General features: G+C 43.1%; 1 protein-coding gene across 1 annotated transcript in view; it reads left to right on the top strand.

The window, feature by feature from the left end:
- LOC311135373 (metabotropic glutamate receptor 8-like) overlaps positions 1-22,707 on the top strand; it is a gene marked incomplete at both ends in the record, with an annotated part of 298,164 nt that overhangs the window by 168,261 nt on the left and 107,196 nt on the right. Inside the window, 3 exons of the mRNA XM_084169312.1 lie at positions 13,828-13,963; positions 15,098-15,252; positions 15,436-15,573. Coding sequence (XP_084025438.1) covers positions 13,828-13,963; positions 15,098-15,252; positions 15,436-15,573 — 429 coding nt within the window. The remainder of the gene's footprint in view (positions 1-13,827; positions 13,964-15,097; positions 15,253-15,435; positions 15,574-22,707) is intronic.

The following is a 22,707-nucleotide window of genomic DNA, read 5'->3' as shown; positions in this document are numbered from 1 at the left end:
AGTTAGCAAGCCCTGCTACATCCGACGAGCGTCAGAGCAGGTGTAGTAAGATTTGATCTTAGTCCTGTTTTTGGCACTTTGCCTGTTTGATGGTTTGTCGGAGGGCGTAGCGGCATTTCTTGTAAGCGTCCGGATAGTGTCCCGCTCATTGAAAGCGAAACCTCTAGCCTTTAGCTCAGTGCGGTTGTTGCCTGTAATCCATGGCTTTTGGTTGGGATATGTACGTACGGTCACTGTGGGGACGACGTCGTCAATGCACTTATTAATAAAGCCGGTGACTGATGTGGTAAACTCCTCAATGCCATCGGATGAACCCCGGAATGTGTTCCAGTTTGTGCTAACGAAACAGTCCTGTAGCTTAGCATCCACTTCACCGGACCACTTCTGTATTGAGCGCGTCACTGGTACTTCCTGTTTGAGTTTCTGCTTGTAAGCGGGAATCATAGAGTTATGGTTAAATTTGCCAAATGGAGGGCGAGGGAGAGCTTTGTATGTGTCTCTGTGTGTAGAGTAAAGGTGATCTAGAGTTTTTTTCCCCCCTCTAGTTGCACAGGTGACACGCTGGTAGAAATGAGTTAAACAGATTTCAGTTTTCCTGCATAAACATCACCGGCCACTATAAGCACCGCCTCTAGATTAGCATTTTCTTGTTTGCTTATGGTTCTATACAGCTCGTTGAGGGCGGTCTTAGTGCCAGCATTGGTTTGTGGTGGTAAATAGACTGATCAAAACTATACACGCAACATGCAACAATTTCAAAGATTTTACTGAATTACAGTTCATATAAGGAAATCAGTCAGTAAATTCACTAGGCCCTAATCTATGGATGTCACATGACTGGGAATACAGATATGTATCTGTTGGTTACAGATACCTTAATGAAAAGATAGGGCCGTGGATCAGAAAACCAGTCAGTATCTGGTGTGACCACCATTTGCCTCATGCAGCGTGACACATCTCCTTCGCGTAGAGTTGATCAGGCTGTTCATTGTGGCCTGTGGAATGTTGTGCCACTCCTCTTCAGTGAAGTTGCTGGATATTGGCGGGAACTGGAATATGCTGTCGTACACGTCGATCCAGAGTATTCCAAACATGCTCAATAGGTGACATGTCTGGTGAGTATGCAGGCCATGGAAGAACTGGGACATTTTCAGCTTCCAGGAATTGTGTACAGATCCTTGCGACATGGGGCCGTACATTATCATGCTGAAACATGAGGTCATGGTGGCGGATGAATGGCATGACAAAGGGCCTCAGGATCTCGTCACGCATTCAAATTGCCATCGATAAAATGCAATTGGGTTCGTTGTCAGTAGCTTATGCCTGCCTATACCATAACCCCACCGCCACTATGGGGCACTCTGTTTACAATCAGCAAACCGCTCGCTCACATGACGCCATAAACACTGTCTGCCATCTACCCGGTACAGTTGAAACCGGGATTCATCCGTGAAGAGCACACTTCTACAGCATGCTGGTGGCCATTGAAGGTGAGCATTTGTCCACTGAAGTCAGTTACAATGCCGAACTGCAGTCAGGTCAAGACCCTGGTGAGGAAAACGAGCACGCAGATGAGATGGTTACTGACAGTCTGCGGTTGTGAGGCCGGTTGGACGTACTGCCAAATTCTCAAAAATTATGTTGGAGGTGGCTTATGGTAGAGAAATGAACATAACATTCTCTGTCAACAGCTCTGGTGGACGTTCTTACAGTCACCATGCCAAAAAAACAAGAGAGATCTGTGGCAAACTGCACATTTTAGAGTGGCCTTTTATTGTCCCCAGCACAAGGTGCACCTGTGTCATGATCATGCAGTTTAATCAGCTTCTTGATATGCCACACCTGTCAGGTGGATGGATTATCTTGGCAAAGGAGAAATGCTCACTAACAGCGACGTAAACAAATATTTTAGAGAAATAAGCTTTTTGTGCGTATGGAACATTTCTGGGATCTTCTATTTCAGCTCATGAAACATGGGACCAACACTTTATATGTTGATTTTATATATCTGTTTAGTGTAGTATGGTATACAGCTTATCATGACGTATTCTAACTCAGGTGAGCAGAACCTCGAGACTTTGTTAATATTAGAGATTGCTCACCAGCTGTTGTTGACAAAGAGACACACACCTTCCCCCCGATCTTACCGGACACTGCCACCTAGATGTATATTACCTATGTCCTTGTTCAGCCATGACTCCGAGAAGCATAGTATATTGCAGTTCTTAATGTCCCGTTGATTGGATAGTCTCAAACAGAGCTTGTCCAGTTTATTCTCCAGCGATTGCACATTCACCAATAGAACAGAGGGTAGAGGTGATTTATTTACTCGCCGCCAAAGTCTCATCAAGGTGCCCGCGCGCCGACCTCTATAGAACCGCCTTCACCTTCTACGAGTTTTGGGGATTTGGGCCTAGTCTGGGATAATCAATATGTCTTTCTCCTCCTTTTCACTGAAGTTGAAGTCTTCGTCCAAATCAAGGTTAGTGATAGCTGTTCTGTAGTCCAGAAGCTCTTTTCAGTCATAGAAAATTATAGCGGAAACATTATGTACCAGAAAATGTAAGATTAGAGGCCAAAAATACACGAAATAGCACAATTGGTTGGGAGCCCGTAAAACTGCCGCCTTTCCAAAGCAGCGCCATTCTTTCATTTTTTAAAATCCTAACAGACTACAGTACCAAGTGAAACATATGTTTGGTATATGTGGCCCATTCGAGAATCAAGCCCATCAAACCCTGGTCTTTTTTATTTTCAATTATTTTTATTTCACCTTTATTTAACCAGGTAAGCCAGTTGAGAACAAGTTCTCATTTACAACTGTGACCTGGCCAAGACAAAGCAAAGCAGTGCGATAAAAACAACAACAACACAGCGTTACATATGGAATAAACAAAAATGTACAGTCAATAACACAATAGAAAAAAGAACATCTATATACAGTGTGTGCAAATGTAGTAAGTTATGGAGGTAAGGCAATAAATAGGCCATAGTGCAAAATAATTACAATTTAGTATTAACACTGGAGTGATAGATGTGCATAAGATGATGTGCAAATAGAGATACTGGGGTGCAAATTAGCAAAATAAATAACAATGTAAATAACAATATGGGGATGAGGTTGTTGGGTGGGCTAATTACAGATGGGCTGTGTACAGGTATAGTGATCGGTAAGCTGCTCTGACAACTGATGCTTAAAGTTAATAAGGCAGATAAGTGTCTCCAGCTTTAGAGATTTTTGTAGTTCGTTCCAGTCATTTGCAGCAGAGAACTGGAAGTAATGGCGGCAAAAGGAGGTGTTGGCTTTGGGGATGACCAGTGAGATATACCTATTGGAGCGCATACTACGGGTGAGTGTTGCTATGGTGACCAATGAGCTAAGATAAGGCGGGGATTTGCCTAGAAGTGATTTATAGATGACCTGGAGCCAGTGGGTTTGGTGACGACTATGTAGTGAAGGCCAGCCAACGAGAGCGTACAGGTCACAATGGTGGGTATTATATGGGGCTTTGGTGACAAAACGGATGGCACTGTGATAGACTACATCCAATTTGCTGAGTTGAGTGTTGTAAGCTATTTTGTAAATGACATCGCCAAAGTCAAGGATCAGTAGGATAGTCAGTTTTACGAGGGCATGTTTAGCAGCATAAGTGAAGGAGGCTTTGTTGAGAAACAGGAAGCCGATTCTGTTATGTGGGCAGCTTGTCTCTCCCTTTTCTGTTTCCCTTCCTCCTTGTTTTGTCCCCTCTTTTTCTGTTGTATGTGTGTTTGTCTCCTTTATGTGGGTGTGTCTGGAGTGGAGCAGGGGGCGTGCTCAGGATCTGCCTCTCCTGTGCAGCTGCGGGTTGTTTCCAGTGATTCCTGCCTACGCAGCTGCATCCTATTCTCTCATCAACCTGCACTACTTATTCCTGGGCATGGCTCTCCACCGGCGCCAGATCGTTGTTCTTACCAGAGCGGTAACTTGGCTCACCAGTAAAGTTTTTTTGTCTTTGTCTTCAGCCTGGCTCTCCACTCTCCTTTACCTGTCGTTTGTTTTGTCTTCAGTTCGGACATACCTCCCAACCTGCCTGCCTTCCTGCCGGTCGGTCTGCCTGCCTGCCTGCCTGCCTGCCTGCCTGCCTCAGCCTCTCCTTCCTCCGGAGCCGACTAGCCCACTCTGTTCCTTTACTTCAGTTGTTTTTGGACTAAGACAATTTGAACTTTTATTAAAACATTTTTGTTTCTTCCACTCCCTTTGTCGTGTTGGTTTCTCTGAGTGCTGGGTTGAACCATAGCCTTAACAGATTCTAGATTTAACTTTGGATTGGAGATGCTTAATGTGAGTCTGGAAGGAGAGTTTACGGTCTAACCAGACACCTAGGTATTTGTAGTTGTCCACATATTCTAAGTCAGACCCGCCGAGAGTAATGATTCTAGTCGGGTGGGAAGGTGCAAGCAGCATTCGATTGAAGAGCATGCATTTAAGAGCAGTTGGAGGCCACAGAAGGAGTGTTGTATGGCATTGAAGCTCGTTTGGAGGTTTGTTAACACAGTGTCCAATAAAGGGCCAGATGTATACAAAATGGTGTCGTCTGCGTAGAGGTGGATCTGAGAGTCACCAGCAGCAAGAGCGACATCATTGATATATACAGAGAATAGAGTCGGCCCGAGAATTGAACCCTGTGGCACCCCCATAGAGACTGCCAGAGGTCCAGACAACAGGCCCTTCGATTTTACACATTGAACTCTATCTGAAAAGTAGTTGGTGAACCAGGCTAGGCAGTCAGTTGAGAAACCAATGCTATTTAGTCTGCCAATAAGAATGCGGTGATTGACAGAGTCAAAAGCCTTGGCCAGGTCGATGAAGACGGCTGCATAGTACTATCTTTTATCAATCGCGGTTATTATATCGTTTAGGACCTTGAGCGTGGCTGAGGTGCACCCAAGACCAGCTCGTAATCCAGATTGCATAGCGGAGAAGGTAAGGTGGGATTCAAAGTGGTCTGTGATCTGTTTGTTAACTTGCCCTTCAAATACTTTCGAAAGGCAGGGTAGGATGGATATAGGTCTGGATACAGTGAGAGACTTATTTCTGTAAAGGTGGATTTTTTAGAAGTAGAAGCTCAAACTGTTTGGGCACAGACCTGGATAGTATGATAGAGCTTGGCAGGCTATCTCTACAGTAGATTGCAACTCCATCCCCTTTGGCAGTTCTATCTAGACGGAAAATTTTGTAGTTCGGGATGGACATTTCTGAATTTTTGGTGGCCTTCCTAAGTCAGGATTCAGACACTGCTAGAACATCAGGGTTGGCAGAGTGTGCTAACGCAGTGAATAACTCAAACATGGGGAGGAAACTTCTGATGTTAACATCCAACTGCATTAACTAACCCATTGAGCCATTGGAACCTCAATGATGAGAAATTGACTATTGTTAATGGAATAGATTAGGTAGTTTACAAAGCACACTACAGATCACTACCACTTCCACAATCCATTCACCCAGGGGGCAGCAGCAACCAGGTCCTAGTGCTGTTTTGCCAAGCCTTGATAAGGATAGGTGCTGCCAATTAAGGGGGGTCGTCAGCTTGGAGAGCCGTGAAGCTGCTGGTTTTGTTCAGTGGCTATGAGGCCTTTCGTTTGGTATTGAGTGTTTAGCTTGGGCATACCTTTTGTATTTTTACTTTTTCTGCATGTGTATGTTTCGTCACCATCTGAATAATAATAATCTGCATACAATTATGTTTCACATTAATGCACACAGTCATTCAGGTTACAGAACAATTAGGCAAGCCTATGGGGCTTGTCTGGGATAAATGTTAACACGAAGTCCAGGTGGTTGTGAACCAGTGTGGTTCGGTAGTGTGGTTGTGCATTTGTTGAGAAAGGTTGTAGCGGGTGTTTGTGTTGAGCTAGCATGTTAAGTGAGGTTTACGCTAGTGTGAGTTTCAGATTGCAAGTTAACAAGAGAGCTGATGATGTTGGTCAACAGAAATGTTTGGTGTGGCTGTGCCTGCGAAGGTAGTAAATTGTTTGCAGCTACTGCAAGGCTGATCAGGTGTTTAGCACGTGGGCCGGAACATTATGTGTTGATTGTTTCGGCTATAGTTTTAATAGCTTTTGTTGGCACTGTTTGCAGGAGTAGATTTCCCAGTATGGGGTCTGGAGGACTCTGTGGCACATGTGCTTGTGTTAGCGCTAGGCTAGTGGCTAACAGTTGCTATGGCTTGTAGCTTTGGTAAAACAGGTTGTGTTAGTGCTAGGATAGTGGCTAACTGTGGCTATGGTGTGTAGCTTTTGTGCATGGCATGTTGGTTTGGTTTTGCCTTGTAGGAGTGGTTATCTCTGGGGCTTGGAGCGCATATTAGTTGTTTAGCAGTGAGCTAGTGGCTAACTGTGACTGTTGTCCGTTAATTTATTGGTTCTGTTTAGCATACTGATTGTGTCTATGGGGTGTTGAAGACAGCATTGTTTTGTGCTGAGGTAGAGGATAGTTGGGGTTTACTCAAGCTAACGAGGGATCAGTTAGATCAGGTGGCAAAAATGCTGGAGGTTGAACTAACAGGGGAGTTAAACAAGTTAGATGTTGAAGTGCTGTTATGGGAGAAGTGGAGTGAGTTCTTGCCACTGGTTCTGGTGGATAGCAGTCAGGAGGAAGAATACTTGTTGGAAATAGCGAGGCTAGGACAGTCTCAAGGAGACTTTTGAGGTATCCCCAGTTTGTGAAGTTACTCCTGCTCAGAAGAGTGCTGATAGCAAACTAGATATGGAGGATGATTTGTATGGGGGCTTGGAGGAAACAGTGTTTGCCAAACTAGACAATGGTTCCCAGGAAATGTTTCTCCCTAGTGAGGAAGGTGATTCTTGTGTGTCTCTATACTCTAGACGGGTCCAATCGGTAAATTAATTTTAATTGCACATACCCGAGACCTGTGGCAACTATATCAGACCCGACCCAGACCCGAGACAAAAGTTCGAATTAAGGATCTGGACCCGCTCGGGTCCCGGTCGGATCTCGGAATTTCGGGTCAGGTGGACCCGTGAAGACCTCTAGCTGGCAGGTTTAGATCAGCATAGACTGAAGGGATGGAGCTAGATTCCAATAATCTGATCAGAGCCTTGATCAAGACCTAGCATAGCTCTGAAACATTTATCTCTTTGCAGCAGTTACTGTATCATCACTCCAACTCATTGATTAACATGTACACAGGCCATTCTTCCCAACGGAACAAGTGAAACAGCAATAGTATCATTATCCCTAGCGTAATGTGCAAGTAATCTAAAATGTTTTGTTGATAAGTACCCATTGATCCTGACCCCTCTCTCTCTCTTCATTCATCCCTGTTTCAGAGCGAAATGGAAGCTTTAACAAATAACGACCTATCCCCTTATTCAATTGGGATACAAGAGTTGTTGCTGTCTCCAATTTGTCAGTGGATGCAGAGAGCTAGGCGCTCGGTGCGAACGGCTGATATTTCATTCAGTGCAAACCAGCTTTTACTGACTCTCCGCTGACCTTGACAAGCCTGAGTGTTTATGCAACGCTTTCTGTATTCCCTCAGATTAAACTAAATGTATCTGTTTTCCATAGAGCCAGATAAGTGCTCCGGAATTGAGGTTTTGAATTGAAAGTGACCACCCCCCTTTTCGGCATCCATTCCCGGATTGTATAAATCTGTGGGCCTCACAAGGTAAAGCAATGTAATTTGTATGCAAATGAAGTCACATAAGCAGAGTAGGATATAGCATACAGTATGAAATGTAAATATTTTAATATGCCATATTATGATGAATGCTGTCTACGTGCCAATAAGCGAAATCACAAAACAAGCAAATGACAGACTGGGGTAAAAGCTTTAAAGAGGCTTTAACTGCACCACTAACATATTCATAGTCACATTATTTTTGATACCAAGAAATAAGACATGACACTTGCCATTTACCATCTTAGCATTAGTGTTATAAAAACATTTGGTGCAATTTTGTTGCTATGCTAACAGCGCCTTTCAATTTCAAAGTTGTTTTAGTACCCAAGAGCATAGTCTTTGTGGATATTTAATGGACTTGCATTGTATTTCCAGGTTCCCACTACATGTAAATCTGGAGTCTAGTAGTTTTTCATTTTGCATAATGCAATGCCTGTGTTGGCAGCCTTGTAGAGTAGCAGGGTGTGAGAGAATGGGTTTAGAGGGCCATCTCGCTCTCAGACACGACATCTGAGAATGTTTGGGCTGAAGGAGTTTCAAGGGGTTCGATATCACTGCAGCATTCTGCATCTCTCACCACGCAGTCTGCACAAAGAGCGCTTTAAACAGCATATTCTTGGGACTGATGTAACCATCCTCTTAAAAAGAGAGAAACGCCAGACGTAAAAGTTCCCCTATATTTGCAGGCTATGTTTTTCAAGAGGCCTCTTTTAGCCCACGTCAGCTAAACTCAGGCCACAGAGGGCTATTGTCTCATCATATACTAATGCTTTCAGCTTCATACCCATCTGCCCTGTAAAAAATCAATTGGACAAAAAGTTATTTGCAGAATAAACACATTTGAATACCTACAACAAACACAAGTGCATCAATTCTTTGTGAGTCTTTCAATGGCTGACACCACTACAGTCAACGTGCCAGCTTTTCCTCACCAGACAAATCTTTCTGTGGAAATTAAATGTGAACAGTTGTTCTCATAGAGCTTGTGATGCTGTACTGCAGTGGTCATCAACCTTTTCTGAGTCAAGATCACTTTGAGTCAAAATGCAAGCCGAGATCTACCGCTCAGATTTGTTTTAACATGACTTGAAAAACATAAGCCCATGCAACATGAACCTATTAAAAACAGTACTGCAGCAATGAGAGTTGTGCTGTAGGCAATAGGCCCAATACATTATCACCGCATATTGGCTTTGCTTGAATTGCCCTGCCAACGCATTGTTGTTTGGACCATTACAAATATATATATATATATATATATATATATATATATATATATATATATATATATATATATATACATATGTATATATTTCAACATTTGAGGTAGGCTATATGATCACACCGGTAATATGTCAGTTGTTGTATTACTTGTGAGGCACAATTGAGTGAGCATACATTTAAATAATTTGCTTTTTATATTACTGGGCTGATGGTGCCTGCATCTGATGGTCAGTCTCAACGGAGGGATAGACCAGCAGACTCTGGGTCCACCTCTCAACTTCCCTCTGCTCTCCCTTACCTCCGCTGACACTGACCAAAAAGGGACACCGTCTTCCAGCTAATGGCGAAACTTGAGTCGCACCACATTATTTCTGCCTCATGCACAAATTCATGTTACTCCTATGAACAGAGAAAGTGAAATATTCCTTGATATTAAAAATAACAATGCAAGCCTATCGATACACTTTCCTACTTATTCATTACAGCTGCAGTGTTGGTTGTAAGGCGAGTGGAAGTAGGAAGAATGTGCAGTGCAGCTGAATCGGGTGCACCTACCTCCAACAACGCGAGACAAATACAAAAAATAGGAACACAAGGCTTTATCGTTGGGTTTTTTACAGACATATTTGATGATCGACTAGAAATGCCTTGGAGATCGACCAGTTGGTGACCACTGCTGTACTCTAACTTCCTTGTCTGAGGCAAAAACTCACAGAAAAACGGCCTGTGCTTATCCCAAGGGCAGTACTGGAAGTAGTGATATGACAACGGCAAAAGTTTTTTAGAAACAGAATCTTCTGAGGCAAACGTGGAACTCTTATGTGAATTAAGAGAAAAGGAGCAGGACTGTGCAGTACGCTGCTGTGTTGTATAATGCTCTTTCTCTAAAGTATGAAGAGGAAGTATCAATTGTGCAGAGGTTGGTGAAGTACCCATGTTTCATGTGTTTTTTTGTTTAAAAAATAAACTCAAAGTTTGGGAAAGCCCATATAGTCCTATGTTTGAGAGCTGGAGTTTTGGATAAACAGAGTGTGATTATTTTGTTATTAGTCTGTTGTATTCATCGAAGAGTCAATGTTGTCTCTTCATGTTACACAGCCTTTGGCATGTATATAGATAGGCCTACATCTCAGTGTGGGAAGATATGCGATATGAGAGTGTGAATAAGAGGCCTGCTGTGCCTCATACTAGTGCACAAACAGGTAACTAGCAATTCCACATTGGTTACATATGCACTGTGATGCTAGTGTAAAGGTGTACAGCACAGCAGGCTGCTGAGGGGAGCACGGCTAATAATAATGGCAGGAACGGAGCGAATTGAATGTCATCAAACACATGAAAACCATGTGTTTAACGTATTTGATACCATTCCACTAATTCCGCTCCAGCCTTTACCACTAGCCCGTCCTCCCCAATTAAGGTGCCACCAACCTCCTGTGGTGTACAGAGAATACATAACTACGTACACCGCTATTGCACCAACCTATATGTAACCACATCATGTAACTACTATAATGTCAATAGGTTACATTGTTTTATTGTCACTTGACATAAAGTGAAAACTGGAGGTTTTCTGATGTTAGTTATGTGTAGTGGTGTTATTAGCAGTATCAACACAATGCCTTTCGACTTTAACATATCATTCTGTCTGAATTAATTTGATCCCAGTGAAAAACAACACATCTGACACCAGTGTTGTTTCGTGAGGAAGTATCTACAAGCAGAATATAAGTACCTCCAGAATAATTATGTTCCCTGCACTTACAGTAGTGCTGCAAACCCCTTTACCCCTAATGAGCAACAACAGTGTGGAAATTGGTTGATTTTCCAACCTTTATCAAAATTATACAACACTGTAACATGGGAATGGCGTGCCATATTCCATACAGAACAGACTTGTTAGCTGAACACAGGATATTAACACATGAAATCCCTGCCTGGCTTGATATTGCCACCTCCCCCCCCCCTATAATTTGATCCTCCACTTCAAGTCCCAACTGGCTGCAATAAGTCCTGATTGATGCAGTGCCTTGGTACTGCGATATCCCCTGATAGCCGCTGCTACTAGACGAGCTTGGCAGCCTTCGTTAATAATTTATAAGGATAGGTAGCTTACAAAAGAGAACACATTATACTGTGAGAATCAGACTGGTCCTTAACACAGAGCCAGTACAGTCCTACTCCTACTTTTTCATGCCATCATTAGAGGCAACCGCCTATATGTCCCCTTGTCGTGTGGTTTTCACAAGGCCATAATAGCTGATATAAGTAATTTATGACCAATGATTTAAATACAAAATTTAGCATATTAATCAGGCAAAGACCTTTCCCCAGTTTGCAGCGCTGAGCTATTATATAAACAGGGGGCAGGCAAAGGACAGGTCAAGGGCAGGCACAGGTCTGTAGTCCAGGGCAGAGTCCGTAAGGTACAGAGCGGCAGGCAGGCTCAGGGTCGGGGCAGGCAGAGGTCAGTAATCCAGGGCAGAGTCCGTAAGGTACAGAGCGGCAGGCAGGCTCAGGGTCGGGGCAGGCAGAGGTCAGTAATCCAGGGCAGTGTCAAAACGGTACAGAACGGCAGGCAGGCTCAGGGCAGGCAGAAAGATCAAAACCGGGAAAACTAGAAAACAGGGCTCAAGAAAACAGGAGTACGAAACACACGCTGGTAGGCTTGATGAGACAAGACGAACTGGGAACAGACAAACAGAGAACACAGGTATAAATGCACAGGGGATAATGGGGAAGATGGGCGACACCTGGGGGGGGGGGGGGGGGGTGGAGACAAGCACAAAGACAGGTGAAACAGATCAGGGTGTGACATGTATTGCCATGGGGAATCTGTCCATTCATTAGAGAACAATTAAACAAATTGGGAATTGGACTAGATTTCTGATTTATTGGGTGTGCACACACAGATGCGACTCCCACTCTGCAAGATAGATACTTGAAGACTCTAAATGGGGAGTCCTAAGCTATTTGAACTTGAAGGGCTATAAAGTGGAAATGGCAACATAGCAGAACTGATTTGGTGAGATGTTTCATAAATCCATGGTGAAAGGCTCCTGATTTTCTGACAGCCCTTCTAGGCGATAGTGATAGATTAGAGTGTGTGCACACTGTGCCCGCTGCATGACGTGGTTGCAGGTGGCTGAGGGTGGAAGGTCACAGCAAGTCACGAAACAGCTAGCTCTAAACCTTGTTTACTGTACCCCCTGAGACATTTAGTCATACATTTAACTAAACTTTCAGAAGTGTTTACTAGATTATGTTGCATTCATTTTGAAGTTCTATTTCATTCAGAGATTTCCTTCAGACAACATCCCATCATGGCGCCCCTCAGAGAAGTGACGCACACGAACACCCCCCAAACTCCCTCAATTACACCCAACAATGATATAGATGACAACAACTAAGCATAACAATTTGGAGGTTGGGAAAACCAGGGGAAGCAGATTGGCCATTACCCTTAAAAAGGTATCAATTTAGGGATAATAACTAGTTGTGTTTGGGACAGTAATGTGGCGAGATGGCTCCCCTGATGGAGCTGGAAGAGACACAAAGAGATGGAACTGTTGCAGACGGAGTGTAACACGGAGAGATTGGATTCCGAGGGGAGATCATCGCTTAAGTCAGAGCAGAGAGCCTAATGATATAATAGAGAAGTCTGAAAATGATGGAAGGTTATTATGGACACAATTAAAGATGGAGGACTGCTCCTGTCGATGCGCCGACGCGCCTTATCAAGTGCTGTTTATTTATATTCCCTGTGATGGATTCGTCATATCTGGCAGAGTTTTTTGAAGAAGGATGGCTGTGTTGGGGATACCAATATCTCGAAAGTGTGTGCATGTATCCAAGGTCTGAAGGGAAAGCAAGCCATTATACATATTATGCGTGTGTGTGTGTTTGTGTGTGCGCGTGTTCGTCAGCTGTTAAGCAGAGAGGCAACAGCACCTGATAACCTCCCAATTTTACATAGACAGACACTATTGATTAACAAAATGCGTACGTGTCAGTCGAGTGCAAACAAATCAAGCTAAGCAAATAAGTCGATAATACAGTATGTCAGGCGCCACCTAATGTTTTTTAAACACCTAAAGCCAGGTGATACCATTTGATATAATCTGAAATGTAATGCAGTTTTCTCATTCAAGAGAGGATGGAGGGAGTGGATGGATGGATGGAAAGATTTCTCTGGCTCCCTCATCTGTATTCTGCTACTGTCCACATGAATGAATCAGATAGTGATGGTCTGTTTCTCTCTCCCACACTCTCCCTCCCTCCCTCCATCTCTCTCTATACCTGTTCTCTCTGCCATGACCCTTCACTGTCTTTCCCTGTCTATTTTTCTTTCATCTCCATTTTCTTCTTATCCACTCTGTCCTCTCTCCTCCTCAACTCCATCCCTCATCTCTCCTTCATCTTGTACGTCCTCATCTTCACTTTCTCTTTCATTTGCTCTCCCCCTCTACTTGCTCTCTCATTCCCACCTTATTCCCTTATCTACCTCATCTCTCGCTCATATCCACTCTTCTTGGCTCTCTGTCTTGCTCTCCTCAACACCTTCCCATCTCCACATCTTCACTCCTATCTCTCTCTTGCTCCTACGTATATCCACCCCTCCATTCCTCTCTTTCACACCCTTCCCTCACATCTCTCTCCTCACTATCTCTCTTGCAACCCCTCCACTTGTCTTTCTTTCCAACCCTCTCTCTATCTTCCCCCTCTCTCTTTCTCACCATCTTTCCCTCTCTATGCATACACTCCCCTTCTCTAACCCCTTCCCTCCATACCTCTACTTCTCTCTTTTACCCCTTCCCCGTCCACCATTCCACTTCCTTCTCTCCTTCATCCCTTCCCTTTGTCCACCCCTCCTCTCTCGCGCTCGCTCTCGCCCTCCCTCCTCCTCACCCCACAGGTGGTGTGTGCATTGCCCAGTCTCTGAAGATCCCCAGGGAGCCCAAGCCGGGGGAGTTTGACAAGCTCATTCTGCGATTGCTTGAGACCTCCAACGCCCGAGCCGTCATCATGTTCGCCAATGAGGACGACATTAGGTGTGTGTCTCGGTCTCACACACACAAACAGACACACGCACAGACACATGTCCTCCTTCAGTCAGTGCACTCTAGTCGCCATCGAGTTAAAAACAGTGTTTGTCCTCCATCAGTTAATCCACAAACCCTTCACTGTGGATTGAGATAACGATGTTTCGATTAACTCCGGGACACTACTGGTACAAGGAACTGTCTATGCGGCGGAGTGCCTTGTATTGAAGTTCCTTTCAGCACATAAAGGACTCTCTGATGCTCCTCAACCAAAAGCTCAGCACCTGAGTGTAATAAGTAAACTCAGTTTTCCAAACTTCTAAGGACTGGGTAGAGCCACACATCTTTCCTAAAATGGTTATATTAGACTGGATCTTGAGTTGAGAAGTCTGAGTTGAGAACGTCGGGTGAGGGTGACTTTGCAGGAATCAAAACTACAATATGGTTTCCTTTCACATTTACCCATTTCTTTAAATAGTAATATGGAAGCCATCAGGTTAACAAAGCTTAGATGGATCATTGGAGATATTGGATACGTATCTCAGATTGGACAATGACAGTTGAATATCTTTCTCTCTTTCTATATTTATTTAATTTAACCCTTATTTTGATTGAGAACACATTTCATTTACAGCAACGACCTGGGGAATAGTTACAGGGGAGAGGAGGGGGATGAATGAGCCAATCGGAAGGTAATGACGATTAGGTGGCCATGATGGTATGATTAGGAATTTAGCCAGGACATCGGGGTTAACACCCCTACTCTTACGATAAGTACCATGGGATATTTTAGCGACCACAGAGAGTCAGGACACCCATTTAACGTTCCTATCAAAAAGACAGTACCCTACACAGGGAAATGTCCGCAATCACTGCCCTGGGATATTTTTTTTGACGAGAGGAAATAGTGCCTCCTACTGGCCCTCCACACCACTTCCAGCAGCTGCTGATCTCCCATCCAGGACCAACCCTGCTTAGCTTCAGTGACAAGCCAGCAGTGGGATGCTGGGTGGTATGCTGCTGGATGATGTTGCGGTTGGGGTCAAATTCCATACAGGAAGTGAATCGGAATTCAGTGAATTGAAATTCAGTAAAACTAAATTCAGTTAATCGAAATATAACAACTTTGTTTTCTTCTCACAGGCGTATCCTGGACACGGCCAAACGTAACAACCAGACGGGTCACTTCCTTTGGGTTGGCTCAGACAGCTGGGGGTCCAAGATCTCCCCTGTGGTCCAGCAGGAGAGAGTGGCAGAGGGGGCCATCACCATCCTCCCCAAGAGAGCCTCCGTGGATGGTGAGAGAGCAGGGGACACTGAGCCTCATTGAACCTACTCAGCAAACAATGGGAAATAATGCATGTGTTTGTAGCACTGTGAGATGTACAAACCTTTTGTGCTATAGAGTGTGGCTTTAGGCTGATATACATTTATTTTGTCTCTGCTTTTATTCCTCTTCTTAATTTTCATCCTTATCTCAGCCTTCGACCGATACTTCCGGAGCCGCTCCCTCTCCAACAACCGAAGGAACGTGTGGTTCGCTGAATTCTGGGAAGAAAACTTTGCGTGCAAGTTAGGGATGCATGGCAAGAGACCTGGGAGCCCCAAGAAATGCACAGGTACAGCATGTTCTTTCTTAAGCACTAAGGCTGTGGGATTTCTTTTAGGGGGGGTGGGCAAAAGTGAAAAAGTATTGACCAAAAAATATTATTGAATTGTGCTACATACAACTCATGTCCTCAATTTACTGAGTTGAAATAGAAACAACCCTAACCCTGGCTGCCATTCCCATACAAGAGGGAACAGCATTATCTGGGGACTAGAAAGAGGAAGTACCCTCAGGCAGCAAGACAAACAGAGGTCTGTGCGTTCCCTCAATGCAAACCTGACTGTTTAAACAGTGCACTGCAGAGATAGGCCGTGAACAACAGATAGACAATAGTCTGTTGCTGGGGTGTATCTGCATCCCAATGCTCTACAGACCCTAACCATGAAAGTCTGGACTATCTCACACCCCAGCCAATCAATGCCATGCTTTTGGTAGGCAAGAGGTGATGGATGGATGGCACAGGAGGTTGGTGGTACCTTGATTGGGGAGGACAGTCTTGTGGTAATGGCCGGAGCGGAATGAGAGGAATGGTATCAAATACATCAAACACATGGTTTTCATGTGTTTGATGCCATTCCATAAGCTCTGTTCCAGCCATTATTATAACTCATAACTCCAGTTATAGCACTGTAATTTCATCCCACCGGAATATCCCTTTCAATATATCTGGGAATATGTAGGGGAAAGGGTTTGCTCTAGCTTGAAATGGGAAACATCCATATGTGGCACTCTTCGAATGTACAGTAACTGCCTGAGGCACAAACAACCACATTGCAGAGACATGCTGTATGTCTGAAGATGTGGATGCATGTGTTTGTGTTGAAGACCTCTGGAGACAAAGGCGTCAGATCCACACGCTCTGTATAAGTGTGTTTCTTTGAGTGTGTGTGTGTGCAGGGAGACTTTATGTACGTACATTGTGTTTGAATACATGATTATTTGTAATAATAAAAGTTCTATTCATCAAAAATGCAGGATGTACATTTGAGCTTTTTTTCGCCCACAAAACTCTGTTTGTGTCTGGGGATATGCAGAGGCAGACGGCTGTCCCTTGCCCGTATCCCAGACGACACTTATTGTTCTGACACGGTGACTTGAATTAATGAGAATAATTATGGAGCTGTCGTCGCCGTGCGTCAGTTATTTTCTCCTTCCCCCTCTTCTCTCTCTCTCTCCCTCCCTCTCTCTCTCTGCTCCTTATCTTCAATAGGATGCACACAACACTGCAGTGCTGATAGATTTGTCTGTCAACAACACACAGCCAGATCGCCTGATTATTATCATATTTTTTTAAAGGCAGTAGGAAAGGTATCAACTCATGACAGCGTGACAAAAAATGCAGCGCATTCTGTCACAAACAAAGCAGATGCGCCATGGTCCAGCGAAAGCAAGAGGCACATACTAACTATTGTGTGCAGAAAATTCTAAAAAGGTCTTGCACTTAAGCCGACTGAGGGAGACAGCCAGATCAGCCCGAGGGTGTTCCAAAATGAATTCCACATCACTAAGCTTAGCACATACAGCGCTTGTCTACTGAGAGTTGCATTGTGCTGACAACAATGTCACCACTGCGTGGGTGAAAAAAATGTAATCCTTGATGATTTTGAGGAGTTTTTCTGGAACACAGGCACTTTGGGCCAAATCCTTTGGAGACATGGCAGACACACCACACAGGATTTGATCAATGCACGGTGAGAGTAGCCAGGCAGCAACAGTGCCGAGAAGAAGAAAAAAGAAACAGCAATTTCAGCTTTCCAAAAATACCCCCAGTATCGTATCTCCCTCCATTAGGAAGCTCATGTAATTTTTCCTGAGAAAGGTAGACGGTTTGAAATCTGTTTGCCCTTGTCAGAAGCACTCCGGCCTTTTTCACTATATTCTTTCCCTGGTGTGGGAGCGAGGGGAGCAGCTTGAGTAAATGTTATTAGTAACTCGAGATTGAGTTTTAGTGCCGTGAGGAGAGGAGCTGTATGGGCATCTTTTATCTAGAACTGTCGCTGTCTGCAGAGTAATCATGCAACAAGACAAACGGCTGAATCAGCACCACCTCTGGTCATTGTCCACATGTGTGTTTGTGTGTGTATGTGTGCGCACGTGTGTACTTATTTTTTAGTTTGTGGCCATTGCAATATCACACAATATCCCCATCCCTCTCTTAAACCTATAAAGAAAAGGAAAAGTGCTGACATGCTAAAGAATGCATTTTGTGTTTGTGTTTAGAACCAGGGCCCAGATTCACAAAACATTCTTAAGAAGAAATGTCTTCTTAACTGCCATTTTTTCCTTAACTATAGACTTATGAAGAAAGTTAAGCAACGTTGCTATTCCTCAATAAAGTTATTGGAAATGTTCTTACGTTTTTTCCTATGTTTCTTCCTAAGAAAAAGGTTAAGTAGAAATGGGATTCTTGAAAATAATGTTTTAGGATTTCTTCTTGGAAATGTACTTAACTTTAAGACAGCTAAACCCTTGTCTTGTGACGAATGGAGACTTTTGTAACCATTAACATTTTCTTGCGCCCCCCCAGTCTTCTTCAATGCCTTGCTTCTCTCAGCTCCCTTCTTCTTAGCAGCCGACTTGATCTCGGACCACTTTTTTCTACGGCGTCACTGTCCCTTGCCATACGACAGACTCGGCCACTCTCGCCCATCCTCTCTTTTTTGTCTGCAGTGACCCCGCAGTTATTGAGTCTCCCCAACAGCAACCTTTTCCTGGCTGCTAATCCCTCCACCATTTTTGTTTTTGATATAGCTAGTCTGATGGCTATAATGTGTGATAAATAACAGTTGTTTTTGTGTATAAAGGGTTCGCAAGCCAACTAAAAAGTATATATTCTCGAGACATAAAGCAGATAAATAAATGTAATAAAATGGAAATAGCAACACTATTATAGCGGGCCAAATCCTATCATCCCTGTCACACACTCCAGTATGAAAAATGTATGCACTCACTAATTGTAAGTCGCTCTGGATAAGAACGTCTGCTAAATGACTAAAATGTCAAATAGGCTTATTTATTGGTTTCAAGCACGTCACTAATGTCAATGCCACATAAGAAGATATTTACGAAGTTCTTAGGAAATATATTTATGAAGTTCCTAAGAAAACTATGCATTCTTAAGAACATTTTGAGGAATATGAACTTCTTATTGTTTTCCTTAAGAAACTTCTTACGTTTTTCCGTAAGAAGTGTTTGGTGCAGACATATATGAACGTTTGCGTGTGTACTTATGAATATGTGTGTATATGTATGTGTATCTGTGGGACTGTCTATGTAAGCAAATGTGTGTACAGACTTGTGTGTCATTGCATACAGTACCAGTCAAATGTTTGGACACACCTAGTCATTCAAGGGTTTTTCTTTATTTTTACTATTTTCTACATTGTAGAATAATAGTGAAGACATCAAAACTATGAAATAACACATATGGAATCTCAAATATTTGGAGAATCTCAAATATAACATATATTTTGATTTGTTTAACACTTACTACATGATTCCAAATGTGTTATTTCATAGTTTTGATGTCTTCACTATTGTTCTACAATGTAAAAAATAGTACAAATAAACAAAACCCCTTGAATGAGTAGGTGTGTCCAAACTTTTGACTGGTAGTGTAGTCGAAGCAAACAGGAAACTGTGAAATGGAAGCACCTTCGTTGGCATACAGTAAGTGCTCTCAGACATAAACATCAGATACTGTATCCTGTGAAATGTTTGATTTAGCATAGCAACCACAGATGTATCCACTTGCTTCTTATGTAGCTCTTATCCTGCAGTGTTTCCCCTACACTATTAAGTTGGGCCACCCACCCACGTCCAGCCAACATCTATTGCCCACCAGGAAACACTGGCTTGTCCAGATACCCCAAGGCAGAATGTTCAGTCACAAACACACACTTAACAGCACTGGTGTAACAGCTCTATAGTTTCTCCTGCCTTGAAGCAAAAAATACAGAACTGAAGCCATAGAAGTCCCGGTTCAAAAGCTGTTCTCCACTGGGAAATGGAAAGAGTCATAGCAAAGGAGGTTTAGGATCAACAGACACTTATGCACTAAGCAGTGGTAGACGATCCACTGCAATGTGATATAATGCAGAACTAGTGTGTCACTTCAACATGTGTCAAGTAGGTCAGGCGTGTTACAGTTTTTGCCTATTGCTTACACACTTTTTGCAGAATTTGGCTCATTATGTCAAAACTCAACACACAAGCCAATCAGACATAGCACTTGGAGATTAACAACTCACATATATGCCAAAATGAAACACTGCAATCAAAACTTAACACTCCTTTCTAAAAATGAAATTCTTGCAACAAAACCATACACACAAGCAACATTTGAATTACTCTTTCATATCACCAGCAACACACTGATGGGCTTTATATAAAACACTGCAGTCTTTGTGTTTCTATTTTTATTGTCATTGTCTTCTGTAAAACTCAAAAGTAGAATTTCTGCAGTAATCAAACAGTATTTACAAAAAAGTTTTTACAAAAAAACAAACATTCTTACAGAAATTGTTAACATCAAATTTAGCAACAAAACAAAAGTAAAAAAACAAGACAATTACTGGATAAATTGCTATTGGGGGAAAAAACATATACTTGTTTTGTGTGTGTGTGCGTGTGTGTGTGCATGTGTGTGGTGGGGGGCGGGGGGGCTTATGGATCACGCCTTCTGTTCGGATCTGGCCACAAGACCTCGTCAACATCACAGGCGATGTCCTCACGGGCTAGGCATTGGGGAAAATATCGCCTTGTGTGCCGAATCCACCCTTGGATTGATCCCACTTCAATGTCTCCACATGCCTCTTCCATTGCTTGCAGAAGAGTCATGCGGGCATGTGGTTGCCGATCATATACTTTCCACCGCCACGCTGAAAAGAATTCCTCGATTGCATTTAGAAAGGGGCTGTAAGGGGGCAGGTATAAAACTGTGAAATGATTATGGTTGTTGAACCAATCTCGGACCAGAGCAGCCCGGTGAAAACTAACATTATCCCAGATGACAACAAACCTGGGCTGCTGTGGTCTGTCCTGCACAACTGCATATAGTGCATCTAGAAATGCAATGACCTTTCCTGTATTGTAGGGACCTAGAGTGGCATGATCCTTGGACACTAATTGCAGCACACAAGGTGATATTTCCCCCACGCTGCCCAGGGACATTTACAACAGCCCTTTGTCCAACTACGTTACGGCCCGACGCCTGGTTTTGGCCAGATTGAAGCCTGCCTCATCCACGTAGATGAACTCATGCGGCAGTTCGGCGGCATCAAACTCCAGAACTGTCTGTAACAGAAAATATTGAATAGTGTTACTGAAAACACATACAGTAACTACAATGTCTATATTTTCACACAAGTAGGGGCTGGGTTGGGTGAGTATAGACAAAAACTACAAGCTACAGGCAGGGCAGGTGGCAGCATAAACCCTCATTCCCACATCACAATATATAGTATGTAAAGTAAAGTGACACATACCTGCACATAATCATGGCGCAGATCCTTGACCCTGACACTGTTCCTCTCAAATGACACCCTGTACAGCTGCTTCATTCTGAAGTTATGTTTCTGTAGGATGCGACTTAGTGTAGAAATGCTGACCCTGTTGATATTGTTGAATTCATTTCCATTTGCAATTATGCGTTGTTGCAACTCACGAAGTCAGATTGCATTATTTTCTCGCACCATTTCAATGATGGCAAGCTCTTGTTGTTGAGTGAAGAGCCGTTCCCTTCCACCTTGAGGAGGTCGTCCAACCATTCTGTAGAAAATGCCACCACAAGATGTCATTGGTTAGGTTATTTTTCACATACTGTACTTTCAAACTGTACACAGTACTGCAACATCACAATGGTATTCCTTTACATATACAGTACTTCACAGCACTACCCATTTTTGTATAGTATAGTTAGTACAGTAATACTGTAATATGATACAGAATCATGTGACACACACAGTAGGTACAGTCTGGAGTAGAAACTTTAAGATATACCTGTTCTCCAGTCGGAATGTCCTTATTATCGATGCTACTGTGTAGTGACTGAGGTTAGGGTGGACTCTTTGCCCAGCCTCCCTCATGGACAGGCCATGATTTATCACATGGTCCACCAGAGTAGCCCTGATGTCATCTGAAATACGTCTCCGCACTGGTCCTCATCCTCTTCCACGTCCTCTTCCACATCCGACTCCTCTCTCTCTTTGTCCTACTCTTACTCTGACTCTCATTGCCTCCATGCTTGCAAAGTTCTAAAAATGGCTTACCTGAGGCTATTTGTAGTGCTAAGGCTCAGACTGATTGGTGTTCTGTTTTCTGTGCAAGTGTTTTCAGGTGTATATGTAAGTGCATACAATTGCCAGATGAGTTTTGCATTTTGAACAGAGTGTTTTCCCAATGATAACAGGTGATTTTGTTTTTGAACAAAGTGTCTAATGTAAGAAAACGTGTGTAGTGTTTCGCAATAAGTGTGTTACAGAATTGCAAACAAAGTGCAAAGTTGACATTGTGTTTAAGCTATGGTTACACTGTGTTTAAGGTATGCTACAAGAAGTTTAGGTATTGAGGCTTTGGTCTAAGCGTTCGGTTTTAGTGTGTAAGCAATGGGCAAAAACTGTAAGTGCTCTGTTAAATTATTATTGTTCTGTGTCACAAACTCCTAATTTAGTTCCCCTGTTACTCAGTTTGGCTGTATCTTGCAGTGATGATAACATTGAATACTCTGTGAGCACTTATATTTAGTAGTGGAGGAGAGGGAATCAACATGAACACAACATTGAAAGGGATATACTTTAGCTCTATGGTGCAAATGCTCTCTGGTTTTGACATGTCATAAATTAAATGGAGGTTTTCTCGCAATTTAATAGCTGTCACTTCATATTACAAACTGTTATTTTTTTGTTATTTCTTGACAGAACTCCGAGGCCAGCATCAATCTCTTCCTCGTCAATATTAAAGCCAAAATGGTAGTGAATTGTATACAGTGGTAATGATTTCCAATGAACTCTTACTGTATTGCCTGTGTTCCTTATTCTTTCCAGTGTTTTGTTACATTGTATGTCTTCAGGCTATCTCAGCAATTTGGTCCATAAATCACAATAAATAAGGGGTGGTCCAATTTCAGGTTTATTAGTCAGAGAGA

Source organism: Coregonus lavaretus (genome assembly GCF_964263955.1).
Source record: "Coregonus lavaretus genome assembly, chromosome: 9".
In the NCBI taxonomy this organism is placed as follows: Eukaryota; Metazoa; Chordata; class Actinopteri; order Salmoniformes; family Salmonidae; genus Coregonus; species Coregonus lavaretus.
Note: the sequence above shows the minus strand (reverse complement) of the source record. Positions and strands in the feature narration are given on the sequence as shown.